Source organism: Schistocerca americana, chromosome 3 (assembly GCF_021461395.2).
Source record: "Schistocerca americana isolate TAMUIC-IGC-003095 chromosome 3, iqSchAmer2.1, whole genome shotgun sequence".
In the NCBI taxonomy this organism is placed as follows: domain Eukaryota; kingdom Metazoa; phylum Arthropoda; class Insecta; order Orthoptera; family Acrididae; genus Schistocerca; species Schistocerca americana.
This window is the reverse complement of record NC_060121.1, coordinates 488685184-488702167: the sequence shown is the minus strand read 5'-3', so window position 1 is coordinate 488702167 and position 16984 is coordinate 488685184. Positions and strand designations below refer to the sequence as shown.

The following is a 16984-nucleotide window of genomic DNA, read 5'->3' as shown; positions in this document are numbered from 1 at the left end:
AAATTTTTTTGTGCGAGCCCTGATTTCTCTTATTTTATCGTGAATATCGTTTCTCCCTATGTAGGTGGGTGCCAACATGATGTTTTCGCAATCGGAGGAGAAAACTGGTGATTGAAATTTCATGAGAAGATCCCGTCACAACAAAAAAAGCCTTTGTTTTAATGATTGCCACTCCAATTCACGTATCATGTCTGTAACACTATCTCCCCTATTTCGCGATAATACAAAACGAGCTGCCCTTCTTTGTACTTTTTTGATGTCATCCGTCAGTCCCACATGATGTGGATCCCACACCTAACAGCAATACTCCAGTATAGGGCGGACAAGCGTGGTGTAAGCAGTCTCCTGAGTAGACCTGTTGCACCTTCTAAGTGTTCTGCCAATGAATCGCAGTCTTTGGTGGGCTCTACCCATAACATTATCTATGTAGCTGAATTTACAACCTCCAGATTTGTGTGACTTATCGCGTAATCGAAATTTAGCCGATCTCTTTTAGTACTCATGTGAATAACTTTACATTATTCTTTAGTCAGGGTCAATTGCGACTTTCCGCGCCGTCAAATATCTTATCTAAATCATTTTGTAATTCGTTTCGGTCATCTGACGACTTTACAAGACGGTCAGTGAGAGCATCATCTGTAAACAATCTAAGACGTGTACTGAGATTGTCTCCTATGTCGTTAATATAGATCAGGAACAATAGAGGGCCTATAACACTTCCTTGGGGAACGCCGGATATTATTTCTGTTTTACTCGATGACTTTTCGTCTGTTGCTACGAACTGTGACCTTTCTGACAGGAAATCACGAATCCAGTCGCACAACTGAGACGATATTCCATAGGCACGCAATTAGATTAGAAGACGCTTGTGAGGAACGGTGTCGAAAGCCTTCTGGAAATCTAAAAATATGGAATCAATTTGACATCCCCTGTCTATAGCACTCATTACTTCATGAGTATGAAGAGCTAGTTGTGTTTCGTAACGATATTTTCTGAATACGTGTCAGTAAATCGTTTTCTTCTAGGTACTCTTCTATGCTGGCTGCCTTGGCTCTCTGTGTTCTCACTCCCATTCTTCTCAGTTCCTCCTCCACATTGTCTATCCACCTGGTTCTTGGTCTGCCCCCACTACGGCGCCCACCTGGTTTTCTTCTGAAAACATTGTTGACTGTGCTACTCTCCACCATTCTTTTTTACATGTCTCAACCAACGTAGTCTATTGCTCTTTATATCTGTCTCGATATCTAGTTTGTCATACGACTCTCTGAGTTCGTAATTATTTCTGATTACCCAAAAAACTCATCATTCACTACTCCAAAGATTTTCCTACGTATCTTCCTTTCCCATCTCTACAACAAATCCTCATCATTTTGCGTCGTTGTCTGAGTCTTTAAACCATTCATCATGTCTTACTACTGTACAATACACAGTCAGCTTCAGGTTCCTATTAAGGCTTCATGCTTTAAATACTTTAATCAGTGCTAAGTTAGTCCTGTTACCAGCTGCCATCCTTGCACATATTCCTTCTCTCCTATCATTATTCTCGTTTACCAGTAACTCAAGACATCTAAACCTCTCACAGCATTCATATTCTTTCCCGTTCAGAGTCATGCTTCTTTCTCCTTCACTATATCTTTTCATAGATGTTAACATGTACTTGGTCTTCGATCAATTGTGAGCCCCGTCAATGCTCCAGATCTTTCTAATTTTTCAAGCTTTTCTTCCATGTCCTGTTTCCTCATGAATAACAAATCAGTATCCTCTGCATGTGCAGGTCCTGCGTCAAATAGTGTTACCCCAGTGTTGCCGTTTCGTGTCTTCCGCATTATCCTCTCCAAGGCGTCGTTAAACAGAATAGTGGAGAGCACATCACTCTGTCGCAATTCTTGGTTAATTTCAAACGCCTTTGATAAAGTGTCCTCACTCTTTACTTTGCATTCTGTTCTTCTCAAAGTCATTTGACCAGTCTTATAAGTTTTTTGGATACGCCTGCCTCTTGCATTGCCATCCAGTTGGTCCCTTTTGACACTAAACCTGTTTGACATTAATGAACCCCTGATGGATTTGTGTGCTATACTCATAAAATTTATCAGCGATCTGTCTGATAGCAAAAATCTGTAGTGGATCTATTACTTCTGAAGCAGCATTGGTTGTCTCATACATACTCTTCTACATATGTTCTGAGTCACCCAGCCATGATTTTTCTTTATACTTTATGTACTATACAGAGCAGTGCCATTCCTCTATAATTCGCACAGTCGGCTTTGTCATGTTTCTTGTGTACAGGGCAGAATGTTGCTATATTCCACTGTTCCGCCATATTATCTTTCCACCATATTTCCACTATAATCACGTGCAAAACCCTTAGTAGTTTTCCTCCGTCATGTCTTCTCCCTGAGCTTTATTGTTTTTAGGAGTCTTGTTATGTTTACTTCCTGCTCAGCTACTTATTTCAGTTTAAGTAAGTAACCTTCTTCTTCTGTGGCGCTTTACTCCAGGATGAACCTTGACCTTCCCAACGAGCTTTCGGCATCCATCACGGTCATATGCTACCCTCCTCCAGTTTCTGCATCCGAGCTTCCGTACGTCTTCTTCCACTCCATCCAGCCATCTTTCTCGAGATCGACCTAGCCCTCTTTGTCCTCCTGAATTACTAAAGAGAATCTTCATTATACCAGAGACTCCTCCATTCTTGCCACATGACCTGCCCATCTTATCCTTTCTGATCGTATGATTTTTGTTACAAGAGCATAGGCATATATAGTGTATAATTCTGCATTGTACCTTTTCCTCCACTGTTCTGTCATACACAGGGCCAATTATTCTCCTCAAAACTTTCCTCTCAAATCCGTCGAGCAGCCTTGCATCGGTTTCCGTCAAGCGCCATGTTTCCGAAACATAAGTGAGAACTGGTTCAAATGGTTCAAATGGCTCTGAGCGCTATGGGACTTAACATCAATGGTCATCAGTCCCCTAGAACTTAGAACTACTTAAACCTAACTAACCTAAGGACATCACACAACACCCAGTCATCACGAGGCAGAGAAAATCCCTGACCCCGCCGGGGATCGAACCCGGGAACCCGGGCGCGGGAAGCGAGAACGCTACCGCACGACCACGAGCTGCGGACCAGAACTGGTTTAACAAGGGTTTTATTAATAGTGAATTTTGTTGGGCGGCTGATGAGTCTTGACCGGAATAAATTACTCAAGGCGAAATATGCCTCATTTGCTGATATCAGCCTAATCTTACTTTTAGTTGTGATTTCATTAAAGCAAGTGACGGTGGAACCTAGATACTTGAAGCTAGCATCTCTTTCAAATGTGTATCCATTCACACCGAATACTGACGGCATATTGGGCTGATATGCTTTGTCACAGGCCATGTATTATCATTATATCATAAGATCCATCTTACTGCGTGCCTGACTTAAGGCTATGAAAGCTTCTTTTAGTGCTGGTACTGTCCGTGCTATGATGTCCACGTCATCTGCATATGCTAAAATCTGCACCGACTTGTAGAAGAGGGTGCTCCTGATCTGTTGGCCTGCTTCCCTAATGACCTTCTTGAGTGCTACATTAAATACTATCAGTGCCGGGCGCCTTGTTATTCTTCAGTTTCCTTAAAGCTTTTTTAGTGTCCTCTAATCCTAGGCCATCCAGTGGCTACTCATCATCCAATCCTTGGTCACAATCATTAGAGATATTCTCTGCTTGCTATATCTCTCGATTCAGCAGGTCATTAAAGTATCTTCGTCATCTTTCCAGAGTCTCTTTCTCTCACTTATTATGTGTCCGTCTTCATCTCTAATCAGGCTGATTATTGGAGAAAATTGTCCTTTAGCATTGTTTACTTTTTTAATGAACCTCCTTGTTTCATTCTCCTTCTTGGACAATTCCATTCATTCTATTTCAGCCTTAGTCCATTCCCTTTTCTTTCGGTGCTGTGTTATCTTTTCAATCCTCCTTTTTCCTCGATAATACTCCAATAAGCTTCTTGTGCAGTTCGCCTGTAATGTCTTTTGGTAAGCAGTGTTCTTTTCGTCACTCACTCTCTTACACTCTTCATCAAACCATGTGGGTCTTACTGATTTTCTATTCATCCCCGGTGTTTCCTTAGCTGAAATGTCTATAGCTCTTTTTAAAGTCAGCCATTTTTGTTCTATATCTTTATTGTCTCGCATTGTTCCTTGTAGGGCCTGAGAAACTTTCTGACAGTACGATTCCCAAGTTTCTGTTAATTGCAGTACTGCAATATAGAACCGTTCTTTCCTAGTATGTCTTTCTTTCTGAGCATTTGATATTCTTGCTCTTATCTTGGCAATTCAAGAAAATGGTATGAAATTAAATTAGGGTCAAGAAAGGTTTGCACATGCAACAAGTCAGATTTGTTTCTCTGATGTATCAGAGAATGACCTGCTCAGTTTGATTAATGGTTCCACAATCACGTGACTTCCATGTGCCCTTGTGGATCTCCTTAAGGGGAAACGTGTCCCACTGTCATATTCCGGGAGGCCGCGATGAGGATCAATTTGATTCCATTATCATTAGTGGATCCATGTTTACAATGGGCTCCAATTACGGACTGGAACATGTGTTATCTTCCAAGTTGTGCATTTAAATCACCCAGTACGATCTTGATGTCATTCTCTGTACACTTATCAGAAGCTTTTTCAAGGGCCTCATAGAAATCATCTTTTAGGTCTTCAGTAGATTCTTCTGTTGGTTCATCTCCATTAATTATACTATAATTACAGAATCTTCTTTTAATTCTAATTACTGGTAGCCTTGGATTAATGGGTGTAAAATTCATCACCAAATGTTTCAGATCTTAATGAACAAGGAAACCTGTAGCAAACTCACGTCTGTTATCATCACGGCTGTAGAACATAGTGCCCTCTTTCTCTTCCATCGGATTTCTTGGATGGCAATAATGCTCTCCCTGAGCTTCCCCTGCTGACCTAATAACTTCTTAAGAGAGTCTGGGCTGTATAAAGAGCGAACATTCCCGGTACCAGTTAGAAGATTAGTTTTCAACTTTTTAATCATTCATTGTCCAAGATCCGTATAATGTCGTCGTCTATTAATTCGTCCGGCTTCTGTCCTTGGGTTTTGGTGACTTTACTTCTTGTTACAGGAAGAGGACGTTAGCCTCGAGCCCAACGCCCAACCTGGAGGACCAGGATTTGTATTAGGTTTACTCTCCTAGGGAATCTGTCTTCACTACGCTATATTTCACTGTTCCGCCATATTTTCTTTCTACAATATTTCCGCTATAATCACGTGTAAAACCCTTAGTAGTTTTCCTCCGGCATAATTTATCATTTCTGCTGTAACATTGTCTTCTCCTGGGGCTTTATTGTTTTTAAGAGTCTTGATACTAGCTTTAACTTCTCTAGTGCAGGTTCCTCGACGGATTCCTGGCACTATTCTTCTCTGTTTAATTCCTGCCCAGCTATTTATTTCAGCTGAAGTAAGTAACCAGGAAGAGGAAAACTCTCATCAAAATTAAAAATGCGAGGCCAGCTTATAATTATGCGATTTGATGTGAGGGAATAAATACCTCTACTACTCGTACATTCCGTAAATCGCTTTCATGTATGTTGTTTTAATTTGTTCCCCATAACGCGTAGATACAGCCAATAAGGTAAGAGTGTTGTACGTAGCTCTTTACATTACTTGGGATGTGTGCCTTATTCTCTGTCGTAGTACCATTTTCTGAAGGTGGATTCTGTGCTATGCATTTCTACTCTCTTCCCCGCCCCGTTGCCCCAGGCTATTAAGCAGTATCATTCTGTATAGCCGCTGCGTCCCTCAAAAGAGGATCGCAGGAAAGCGATGGAAATGTCTGCTTTTCTTGATAGTTGGTATTCAGTTTGAAAAACCCGAGGTCTCATGCCGATTTTATTCAGTAACGGACTCTCGTGGAAGCCTATGCATTTCTCTGTTTTCGACTGTGAGCCAAGTACTTTCTTCGTTTCCATTACTTGATGAAACTGCGTGAGTGATCAATCTTATTTTCTCATATCTGTCCAGGAAGTATTTCTGTCAAATTGCGTTTATGAACTGGGCTCTTAACGATTGTGGGAGCGTTTTTGCCTGAAAATTTATTTGCTGTTGGGAGAAAATAACTCATTTTTTCTTTCAGTATTTTTGTAACTCACGTGATCTTATTTTATTTTTATGATTCTGTCACTTTAATCGAGCAGGCAATAAAACATCAAAACACAGCTTACAACTGAAGATTCCCATAACTGTGTTGTACTGTTATGTATTTATGGTAGGGTGGGGGTGCTTGGATAAACACTCGTCAGCCACTGTGGTAATGCGCTCAGTATAGAATTTCCAGAAACTGCTAATTCTTTGTAGCACACCTCTACCTCATTTTGACGGAAGATGTGACTAAAGTCATTCATTGACATAAGACCGACATTAGCCATGAGATGTCCTAACATATGTGGGATGATTAGGCGATGATATTAAAAAGTTTCAGAGGTGATTAAGAAAGGTAAATGTATCGATTTGAGTTATGGGACCCTGGTCCAGAAATAATCGAATCGTAAGTTCTAAGCGAAAACCGTTCTGATACCTCTGGCGGTGGGCCTCTTCTACAGATAGTTCTTTGCTGTCCATATTTCGAGAGGAGGTAGTACGGACAAAAACAAAACAAAAAAAATTCCAGTAAACATGGGCACTTAAAACTATATGCTGAGAGCTACGAGAACCTGTTCATCTTTGCTAATGTGAAGCACATCTCTTCTATTGAACAAGTGCTCATAGCACTTAACGTATGCAGTTTAGAGCCGATGTTTACTGAACATTTTTTTCTTGTCCACGCTACCTATTCCCAAAACATGGAAAGCAAAATGCTCGCAGTAGAAGAGGTCTACTGCCAGAGGTATCGAAGTTTTTCGCCTATAACTTTCGCCTCGATCGTTTGAAATCCGGGGTTACTTACCTCAAATTGATACATTTACCCTTCACCATTATCACTGAAAGTTTGTAACATCATCACGGACTCACCGTGAATAAATTTAAGTTTCGTGCACTGTCTTTCAATACTGACAAAGAAATTTTGAAATACCAGAAACAAATCAGTTGGGAAGAGGTTAAGATATCTGACAAAGATTATTCTCAGTACACTGCAAGGCTATTACAGAAGACGACGTAGCGGTTAGGATGAAAAAATGCCTTCAAATTTCCGCCAGTCTCAGTATCAGATAATTTAACAACGAATTTCAGGAGCAGATAAGTTGACGAAAGGTGTGTTTCTCCATCGCCAAAGACCTTACGGCAATCGTAAATATGCGTAGGGTGAAAAATTCGTGTTACGAATGGAATACCTAATGCAAATTCTCAGAGCAACATTCAATCGACCGGCATTCATCAAAAGTATTTGAGAGAATCCCGGGAATTCAAAGTGCGAATAGTATGTATCATAGTAATGCAACTGGCGTTATATGAGGCAAACAACTGATTTATCTAGCAGCAGGAGCGTCGACGAGTTTCTGTTAGAGACAGTAGGAAATATTTCTACAACAAGAGAGTTTGGTTTGTAAGTCTGTCCTGATGAACCATTACAGTGTCAAAGAACTAGCATAAATACGAGTAAAATAGTCACGACAATTGTGTCTGACGAACATGAAGTAACGCTACATTTAAATAGAAAAGTGAAAACTTACCTTTTCCCTTGACAGCGAATTTATTATCAATATTTATAGCTTCGTGTGTGGTAGTGATCTATAACGATAATGCTAAACGTATGGTTATTAATCGTGCACGTTTTAACATTTACTCTGGCAAAATGTCTGTCGAGGATCAGTCTTCAATTAATTTTGTACTGCTGTCGGATTCTAGGAACGTTATACACTGCGAACTAAATGTAGACTCACGGGTTATCGACGTACCTTAAACTGTACAGTAACTTTATATATAAATATTTACTTTCAAGGTAGTGCATGATCATTCAGTTAAGGAATGAATTAATTTTCTGTTGGCGAATTTTTCTGGATTTCAGGGAAAGTTAAGATGTTCTACACTGTATAGCGTTCCTTCACCGAAACATATTTTTTAATGGAGACAGGATCTTATCTTGTTGGAAAATAATGAATGATCTCTGTGCTTGGTGTCGATTTAAAGACTTTAATGTCACTTCCGTGTCGGTAATGCAATAGAATGTACGTTTCGTATCACATACAACGAATCATATATCTATAATAAATGAAACATGTCTCCCAATCACCTGACCTTCAATGATTTGTGTTATCACATAGAACTCTGCGTATTCCATGTTCACTTTTAATTCTTTTTACCTTTTCCAGAAGTGCCTCAGTATATTACCTGGGCAGTCGAATTCCCTGTAATGTGTGACACACACACGAAACCTGCCATTCTATTCCTTAAACTCATAAAGAAAATGAAAGTGTCGATAGTTAAATGGTATTTGAAGTAGGCTCTAATTTGATAAAATACAGATTTTACCTCTTATAGACAGACTGCCATTTTCAAAGTGTTTCTTTATTTTCGGTGTATGCTGTCATCGAGAAACCATTCATTGCCGTGACATGGCTGTAGTACTTCTATGTTTGCATGATACCGAGTTCTATATTTTCTCTTCACTTTAACTGCTTTCTAGTGTTAATGCCAAGTTAATTTATTCCTAGATGTATGTGGAACTGAGCGTACAGCATGAGAAGGAGAATACATTGCTGTGCACAGGAAACAGATTGTAAAGATTGTTGCTAAGTGCCATTCAACTGGTACTTTTCCATAGGGGATAGACAGTCATTTATAACTGAGTTTATGGATCAAAATGAAAATTCTGTCATCTTTTTGTACTTAGTATAATAGTGTACTTTACGAACTCTGAAACTCCCAGCCTTGCCAGTATGTGTATATTAGGACAATTAGGAATTCCACACAACCCAAAAATGAAAGTATGTGCATCGATTTCCATTTATCTTTACAGCTTCAACACAGTTAGTTGGAAACTATTTGCTATCATACACAAATGTCGACCACTACAGTTGTTTTTGTATTTAACATAAACTTTTATTGAAAAGAAAGTTGCATCAGTCGCTACATACATTTTATAATTCAGTTTGTCCTTTGGTTTAAACAATCTCTCGTTACATTTTCAACACTTTATGTTAGCTATATGTATCTTACCTTATGAATCACAGGTAAAGAAGGAAGAAATTAGATTTCCCTATTAGGTTTTCTTAACTTCAAACTTACAATTACGTATGGAGAATATTTGACATTTGGTCGCAAGTATTTACATTAATTTACATACAGTGTTGATTTAATAAACATTTATATTACAGATTTTGTAAATTAGGTACATTTACACATTCACTTGTAGGTATCTTCAGCAAAATGAAAATGAAACTTGTGAAATCATAGCTATAGCGATTTACTTCAGGTAATGCTGCTTCGTTGGCAGCTGTGTAATTTTCTGAATACGTATATTTTAGCTGTGCGTTTGTTTTGAACGATATGCGTCCAATAATATTTTCAGAAACACATTTTGAAAGACCAAATGTTTTCTAAGAATCCCTAGTAGGACATATCTAATACTAACTCCTTTGTAAAAAGGTCATGTTCAACTAAGCCTTCTATGGAACGTTTGGGTGCTCTACATGGGATATTACGTAAGCGGGCAGCTTTGTGGAAATATATGAGTCGATAAACACGTAACATTGAATTCCTGAATGCTAAGTATTTTAGTGGTTTGCTATTCTTTCAATTTTCGGGTACCTCCACTTTTCAGTGTCAGTCACAAAATAGCCGTTTTGTTCGTCGGCTACTAACTTTCTATCATTTTAATGGGAAATCATTCCACTAGGATCATATGTGTACTCACGGCACACAGAAGTTCTACAGAGACGGAACTGTTTTGTTACCACAGCTTTACTAATGTTTCAGTTTGAATAAGCAAGCAGTAAAAGCGAAAATTCCATATTTCAGCACTAATACTGAAGTCTCTAGTGTAGTTGGTGTTAGTCAGATCATTATGACACATTCACACATTCAGTCGTTCGCATACATGAAATATACTTGCATTTAATACAAAGTTTTTTTGTCTGTTTTGATGGATTCATGTTTCGAAATTCGCCTACAGATTTTAATTTAGTTAGATTGATCATTCACGTGCTTCGAGTTGGCAGAATATCGAGTCCGCCACCCGAAGATAGTTGATTTTAAGCTTCTCATGAAGCACTAAATACGAATCAAACTATGGTAGACTTAACGTGTTACTTACGTTAGAGTAAGAAATGTGGTGGAGGCTAATGACGTATTTCATCAAGACTCATGTAAACACTGAAAATTTTGATAATCTCTTCCATGGTGTCTGGTAATAAACAATGTATTACGATGGAACTGCAGTAACAAGTAACGATAGTAAAAGCTAGCGAAGTGCTTCATCAGAACTCATGTAAGTACTAAGAAGTTGGAAAATTTCTTTCGTGTGCCAATTTACTCGTATTATGGAGGAACTCAAATAAAAGATGGAACCATAATAAACTCTTCAAAAATAAATGTTTCAGGTACTCGTACCGATGTGTGAATAAACCGTTACACATGCGTTTGAAAGTTATCTGGCGCAATAGCACCTATCTTGGTCAAGTATCTGTGTGGAAACGGTTTCAATACTCACAGAATTTTACAGTTTTACTGAAGTCTCGAAGACACTGTGTAGCAGAACCAAAAATCAAGTGGTAATTGCTAAGTGCTTTTTGTAGCGTATTATCCCACTCATTTAAGGAATTTTAGGTTATGCTACAGCTAGCTACTTCATGTACCTATTTAATGATGTTTGCAGATGCGTGTTTACGTTCTCATATTACATGTAGTAATTTTATGTATCTGTTAAGGTGACGACTATGCTTGTGAATAAATACTGTGAAAATTGACGGAGTGCCTCTCTCATCGACGAAACAATATCTATTTCGAAGATCGGTTGATACAAATTCACAGCACAAAAGCGGCACTTGCTTTTTCATCAAAATGTTTTCTCTAACACTTGAACAAGTTTTCTAATAAGATATAGCACCTCTTGTTAAAATGAATGCGTGAATATAACCTATAGATTGTCAGTTCGAGCAAATTACCCGTTATACGTTTAGTATTTAACACGTACTACTCATATGCGTCCATTTACTTCACACTGATTCTCTAAATTCTCAGCCAATATCTGGTATTTCACAGATACAAAAATATTTCTTAATTCCACGTTTACGCTACAACGGAGATTGTATTGCAAGCTGACATCATTCAGCACACAATGTGCTAAATGTAAACTAGTAGAAACATTTATCATATTCGTGAGACTTCTTATTTCTACTATTTGGTACTAGCTATTTCTGCGCTGTTTTCAAAATTAGGCTTAAAGTCATCAAAGAAATTAGTGTTGGAGTATCACGCAGCTGGAGACAGTCGTCGTTAGCAGGAACACAGCGAATCTTCTTATTGTTGAGAGTATTTGGAAACTTGTTTTATCCGATGAATCTGCTGATCACACATATTGATTCAAGAGTAGCAGTTTTGTTTTGCTGGTAAGAGTATCGCGAGGTTACTGCTTGACGTAAATGCCCCTTGATTATTGCACGATTCCGTTCTTAGAGTCAATTATTTATGTTAATATTTTGTCACTTTTGTCACAGGAACTGACAGTAACTTATTTTACGAACGACAACGCAAGCTGCAGTGGCACTCCAAATGTCAGCGCATTCTAATGAAAATTCTACTGCCTAGTATCGCATATAAATATCATTATAGTGAGGACAATGATGTTCACAACAAAGAAATTTCACAAACGGGAACACTGTCATTTAGAACCTTTATCAGGGAGGACTATGTCTGTTGATGAAAAATAAAATAAATTGTACAAATAGGTTATCAGAAATCAAAACAAAATTGTGACTCACTCATATAAAACAGAACTTCCTATAAGAAAGATTGTCGTTTTAGAAGAACAGTAATGTTCAGAATGTTTCCTGACTTGATGCCGTTGCCACAGCTGCAAGGAAGTTTATCAATTGACGCTTAAAACCTACTGAGGAGTGTTCATTTGGTGTCTGTAACACTGACTAGCTTCACAGCGGCATTTGTTTCACGTAATCCTAATAGTAATTGCTTCACTTCACAGTACACGGCCCGGCTGACGTGCTCACACCAAGTGGAAGAAGTACAGAAAATTCTACAGAATATTACCCGCTTTCAGTAAGTAGAGCACCTATTTTGAAGCCAGTGTTGTCCATTACCATACTGAAAAGATACAAGTAAGCGTAACAGATGCTGTTTCCCTTTAACACGACCACTCCGCACAAAGAGAGCTGCCTTGACAGCCACATCTCTGAGCATGAGTGAAGACGTGAAAGCAGTAAAGTCTGTGTCTCCTTGTTTTTATTTCGGACGCGTTTCTATTTGTGCGCACTCGTATCAGTCTGCGCAGCTCATCCAGTGCTTACTCGCATCTGCCACTGCGTTTCTGATCGGGATAAGAAATCTTAACTTTCCTGTTCTGTGCCAAATACACCAGATAGTCCTCCAGAAATTTTAATACATTTATAAATACTGCTTTAAAAGCTAAATATTATGGATCTGTCACAGATAATTCAAAACCGTAAAACTTCACGCTTCTCAAGCAGTTTCATTGAATCCTTGTCTAAGAAGTCTTGCACCATGGTCATACACGAATCAGAAATATTTCTTAAGTTTACACGCAGCAGTTTTAATCATTTCTGCCTGGACTAGTCTGTCAAAAGAATAACATGACAATAATAATAATAAAAAACTGAGGGCTCATTGCTATGCGAAAGATTTTCGGTAGATTTCTTGTTTTGTGAGACAAATTTGATGACTGGATACTCCTTCTCTGATGCTACCTATTGCGATTCCTTTTTGCCACGCTCCTAAATTGCTGGGACTGAAATGGACCAATGTTTCAGCAACACTTAGTCGTACCCAAATGCTCACATTCTTTGAATGGAACACCACGAAAGTAAAAATAAAATATATAAAAGAATATGAAACTGCTGCAGTGTACTTATTGGCTTAAAATCAGGAAGATGGTAATTAGCAAAGACTGTTAGCACATCATCTCTCGTGTCTGATGTCATGGTGCACCGTTCTTCGACAGATTTGTTTATTACAAGCGCATATATTTAGATTTCTGTTCTTTAATGTTTTGTTGCCTGCAGCAGAAGTTACAGTAGACGGTTGTGTGTGCTACAAAATGAAAATGCCGCACAGCAGTATATGATCGCGTTACGTAAATTAGAATTTATCCTGTTTCAGCGAATGAGTATTTATTCCAAAATTTATCCTGCTTCAGTGAATGAGCTCTTATTTCAGAAAAAAGAAGTGAGGGAAACGGTGTTTACGTTTCAGACCAGTGAGGAGTAATTTTTAGATTGAGGGTCTGAGATGTGCTTACTGAATTAGTTCACCTGCTAGCTACAGGTATTGTGTTACACAGGATGATTCCGCGATGATGTCACGAAGTTTTGGGAATGACGGGGAACAGTAAACGCATCAATTTTGGGAAACGCGCCCTGGTCTGGAAATGAATGATTCGAAAGTTGGAAGCGAAAATCGTTGCGACACCTCTCATAGTCGACTACAATTGTTATTGCTAAGATTATAAGACAGGTAACTTTCACAGGTGGTAGTATGGATCAAAACAAGAAAGAAATTATTAGTAAATATTGGCTCTAAAAAGCATACCTTAAGAGCTCTGAGCAGTTTTTATATTTGCTACCGTCGTTGGTTGGTTGGTTGAGTTGGTGGAAGGGACCAAACAGCGAGGTCATCGGTGCCATCGGAATAGGGAAGAATGGGGAAGGAAGGCAGCCGTGCCCTTTCAAGGGAACCGTCCTGGCATTTGCCTGGAGTGATTTAGGGAAATCAGGGAAAACCTAAAACAGGATGGCCGGATGCGGGTTTGAACTGTCGTCCTCCCGAATGCGTGTCCAGAGTGCTAACCACTGCGCCAACTCGCTCTGTTTGCTGTTGTGAAACACATCTCTCCTACAGAACATGTGCTCATGTGCTCATTGTTCTTATGTTTACTAGGCATTTTTTTCTTGTTTAGGTCCATATTGCCATCTCTGAAAGTTGCCTCTCCTACAGTCTTAGCGATAACAACTGGATTCGACTGTCAGAGGTATCAGAACAATTTTTTCTATAATTTTCGACCCTATCGTTTCCGGACCTGGGTCCCTCACTTCAAATTGATACATTTATCGTTTCCCGTCATTGGTGAAAGTTTGTAACATCATCATGGGATCAACCTACACTGGCAGATTTGTCAGGTTTATGAGCTCTAGGAACATAATACTGGGTGTTCACTGGAATGCGACCACTATAAAAAAAAGGTGACACAGTGGCTTTACACGTCTTCTTTACACAGTTTCCGTCCTGTATAGCGTTCACATCCACATATTTATTTTTATTTGTAGCATTTACACAAGACCTACGTATCACAATTCGCTGTAAGCGTCAACTCCTAGTCGCACGACAACCGTGTTAGCAAAACTGTATCTCGGGAACAGAAAACACTTGGCGAGACGGGGCTAGAGAGCTGGGGAGGACCACTCGTTGCAGCCGTGGGTATCACTTTGCAGTCCGTTATTGCTTTGTGGAGAGGGTACGTAGCACCGCACTCTAGAAGGCATCGACTGCGATGCGGCAGTGCCGAGGCAGCGAGCCCGGCAGCTAGAGCGCGGTGGCCTCGGATCACAGGCTGGAGCCGAACTCGCTGGAGCGCCGGCGGTCGATGTGCCTGAGGTAGGTCTCCGAGTAGATGCTCCGCGTGCGCTCGTCGTAGCGCAGCGAGTGCCGGCGCACGTCGAGCGCGTCCAGGTCGGACGGCGGCCGCCGGCACAGGCTGCAGAAGGCGCACTGCAGCGTGTTCTTGAACGCCTCGCGGAAGTCGCGGTTGAAGTACGCGTAGATGATGGGGTTCAGCGTCGAGTTGAAGTAGCCGATCCAGAAGACCAGGTCGACGACCAGGTCCGGGCACGGGCAGGTGTCACACAGCGACGTTGACACGTACCACAGGAAGAAGGGCAGCCAGCACAGGATGAACGTGCCCATGATGATGCCCAGCGTCCGCGCCGCCTTGTGCTCGCGCTTCATCTTGATGATGTTGCGGTCCTTGGTGGGGGTCGAGTGCACCTGCAGACAGAAGGCGACCAGCAGTCAGCAGCCTGTAGCTCCCAGCCGTCCCGTAAAAAATATATAATTCGAGGCAGCCGGCTGCAATGCGTCTGGACACTACACTAAGGTGATTAAAGTTGAGCGATAGCAATGTGCAGGTATACAGATGGCGGTACTCTCGCATACAAGAGATATAAAAGTTTAGAGCAGGGGTTCGCAACAAAATTTTCTCGAGGACCCCCTGATCGAGCATGATTGGTACCTTGTCATATCACTATATCAAGTACCTAAAAAAGCCAAGTTAAGAGTCTTTTATTACGTTTTCTATTTGATAATGGAATGTAGTCGAATTAAGTCGGGTGATGCTGAGGGAATTAGATTAGGAAATGAAACACTTAAAGAAGTAAAGGAGTTTTGCTATTTGGGGAGCAAAATAACTGATGATGGTCGAAGTAGAGAGGATATGAAATGTAGACTGGCAATGGCAAGGAAAGCGTTTCTGAAGAAGAGAAATTGGTTAACATTCTGTATTGATTTACGTGTCAGGAAGTCGTTTCTGAAAGTATTTGTATGGAGTGTAGCCATGTATGGAAGTGAAACATGGACGATAAATAGTTTAGACAAGAAGAGAATAGAAGCTTTCGAAATGTGGTGCTACAGAAGAAAGCTGAAGGTTAGACGGTTGATCACATAACTAATAAGGCGGTATTGAATAGAATTGGGGATGTAACACCAAAACTTTAGTGCTTTACTGATTTATTTGTTTTATTTAATATTACATTGTTGAGCTTCTGTAAATGTGTTTGATTGAATAGATAACACAAAATTGTATACTACTTTATTTGTAACAACTTTGATGTCATGATTTGATTCTATGCAATGTAGTGTATCTGTCATTTAAATTCTTTGTCCCATTTAGAGGGAACAAAACTTACTGTATATAATTGTAATTCCTGTGTGAATAATTATTTGCAGAAATATCAGTATGTGCAAATGTTATGTTTTATTTAATGTATTTGGTTACTGTTATGTAAACTGCTGATCCTTGCTTAGTGTTCTTAATTATTCTGTATGTAAAAGTTGTTGTGGTTCCCCTCGGGAACGGAACTGTGTAGCGCGCGCAAATTGTGGTTGGCCTAAGTAGAAAAGGTGGAGCCAAGAGTCAGTCGGGGACGAGCTACCAAACTGTGTACTGCCATGTAATAGTTGCATATTGTGCTGGTTCCGAGAGAGGCTTTTTCTGTTACTTTCCAATGCCTCGGGTGGACGGATAAATAGCTGGAACGATTCTGGAATTGGTATTCATCATAGCCACCAAGAAAGGACAGAGTCCAGCAATTCTGCCTGCAAATCCACCTACCAACATGCAGTTTCCACCACATTGCGCAATCACTGTGTCGGCATGCTACAATAATGTACAATGAAGGATCGGCTCATCGGATGTTTTAGTGTGCACAAATATAAGGTAACTTATAACTGAATTTAGGCACCTACCTTGATTTTTTCCTTATCATATCACCTCTCAGGTTCCTCTCCGTTTGAACTAAAGTGATTACCGAGTGTCCCTACTGAAAGAACATTAAAGACCAGTGTTTTTGCTAATTAATGCCTCTTGAACATAGCAAAAAACCAAGTTAAAGTTAATGTGGCAAGAAAGTGAACTAAAGTAACTGATGCTTGCAGAAAATATTTTTTTATTAAAACTGCTTATTAATATGTTGTTCCCACCTTCAAAATTAAACGTTCTTAAGATTAAGGCTTATAAAGTTTTGCTTAGTAAATGATCACATTACTGCCTGTTGTAAATCGCCGAAGGTGAG

At 39.8% G+C, this 16984-nt stretch overlaps 1 protein-coding gene across 1 annotated transcript in view; it reads right to left on the bottom strand.

Moving 5' to 3' along the window:
• Nucleotides 1-13941: 13941 nt before the first annotated feature.
• Nucleotides 13942-16984, bottom strand: part of LOC124606764 (octopamine receptor beta-2R) — a 38425-nt gene continuing 35382 nt past the window's right edge. The window contains exon 2 of the mRNA XM_047138819.1: nucleotides 13942-15182. Coding sequence (XP_046994775.1) covers nucleotides 14742-15182 — 441 coding nt within the window. The 3' untranslated portion in view covers nucleotides 13942-14741. The remainder of the gene's footprint in view (nucleotides 15183-16984) is intronic.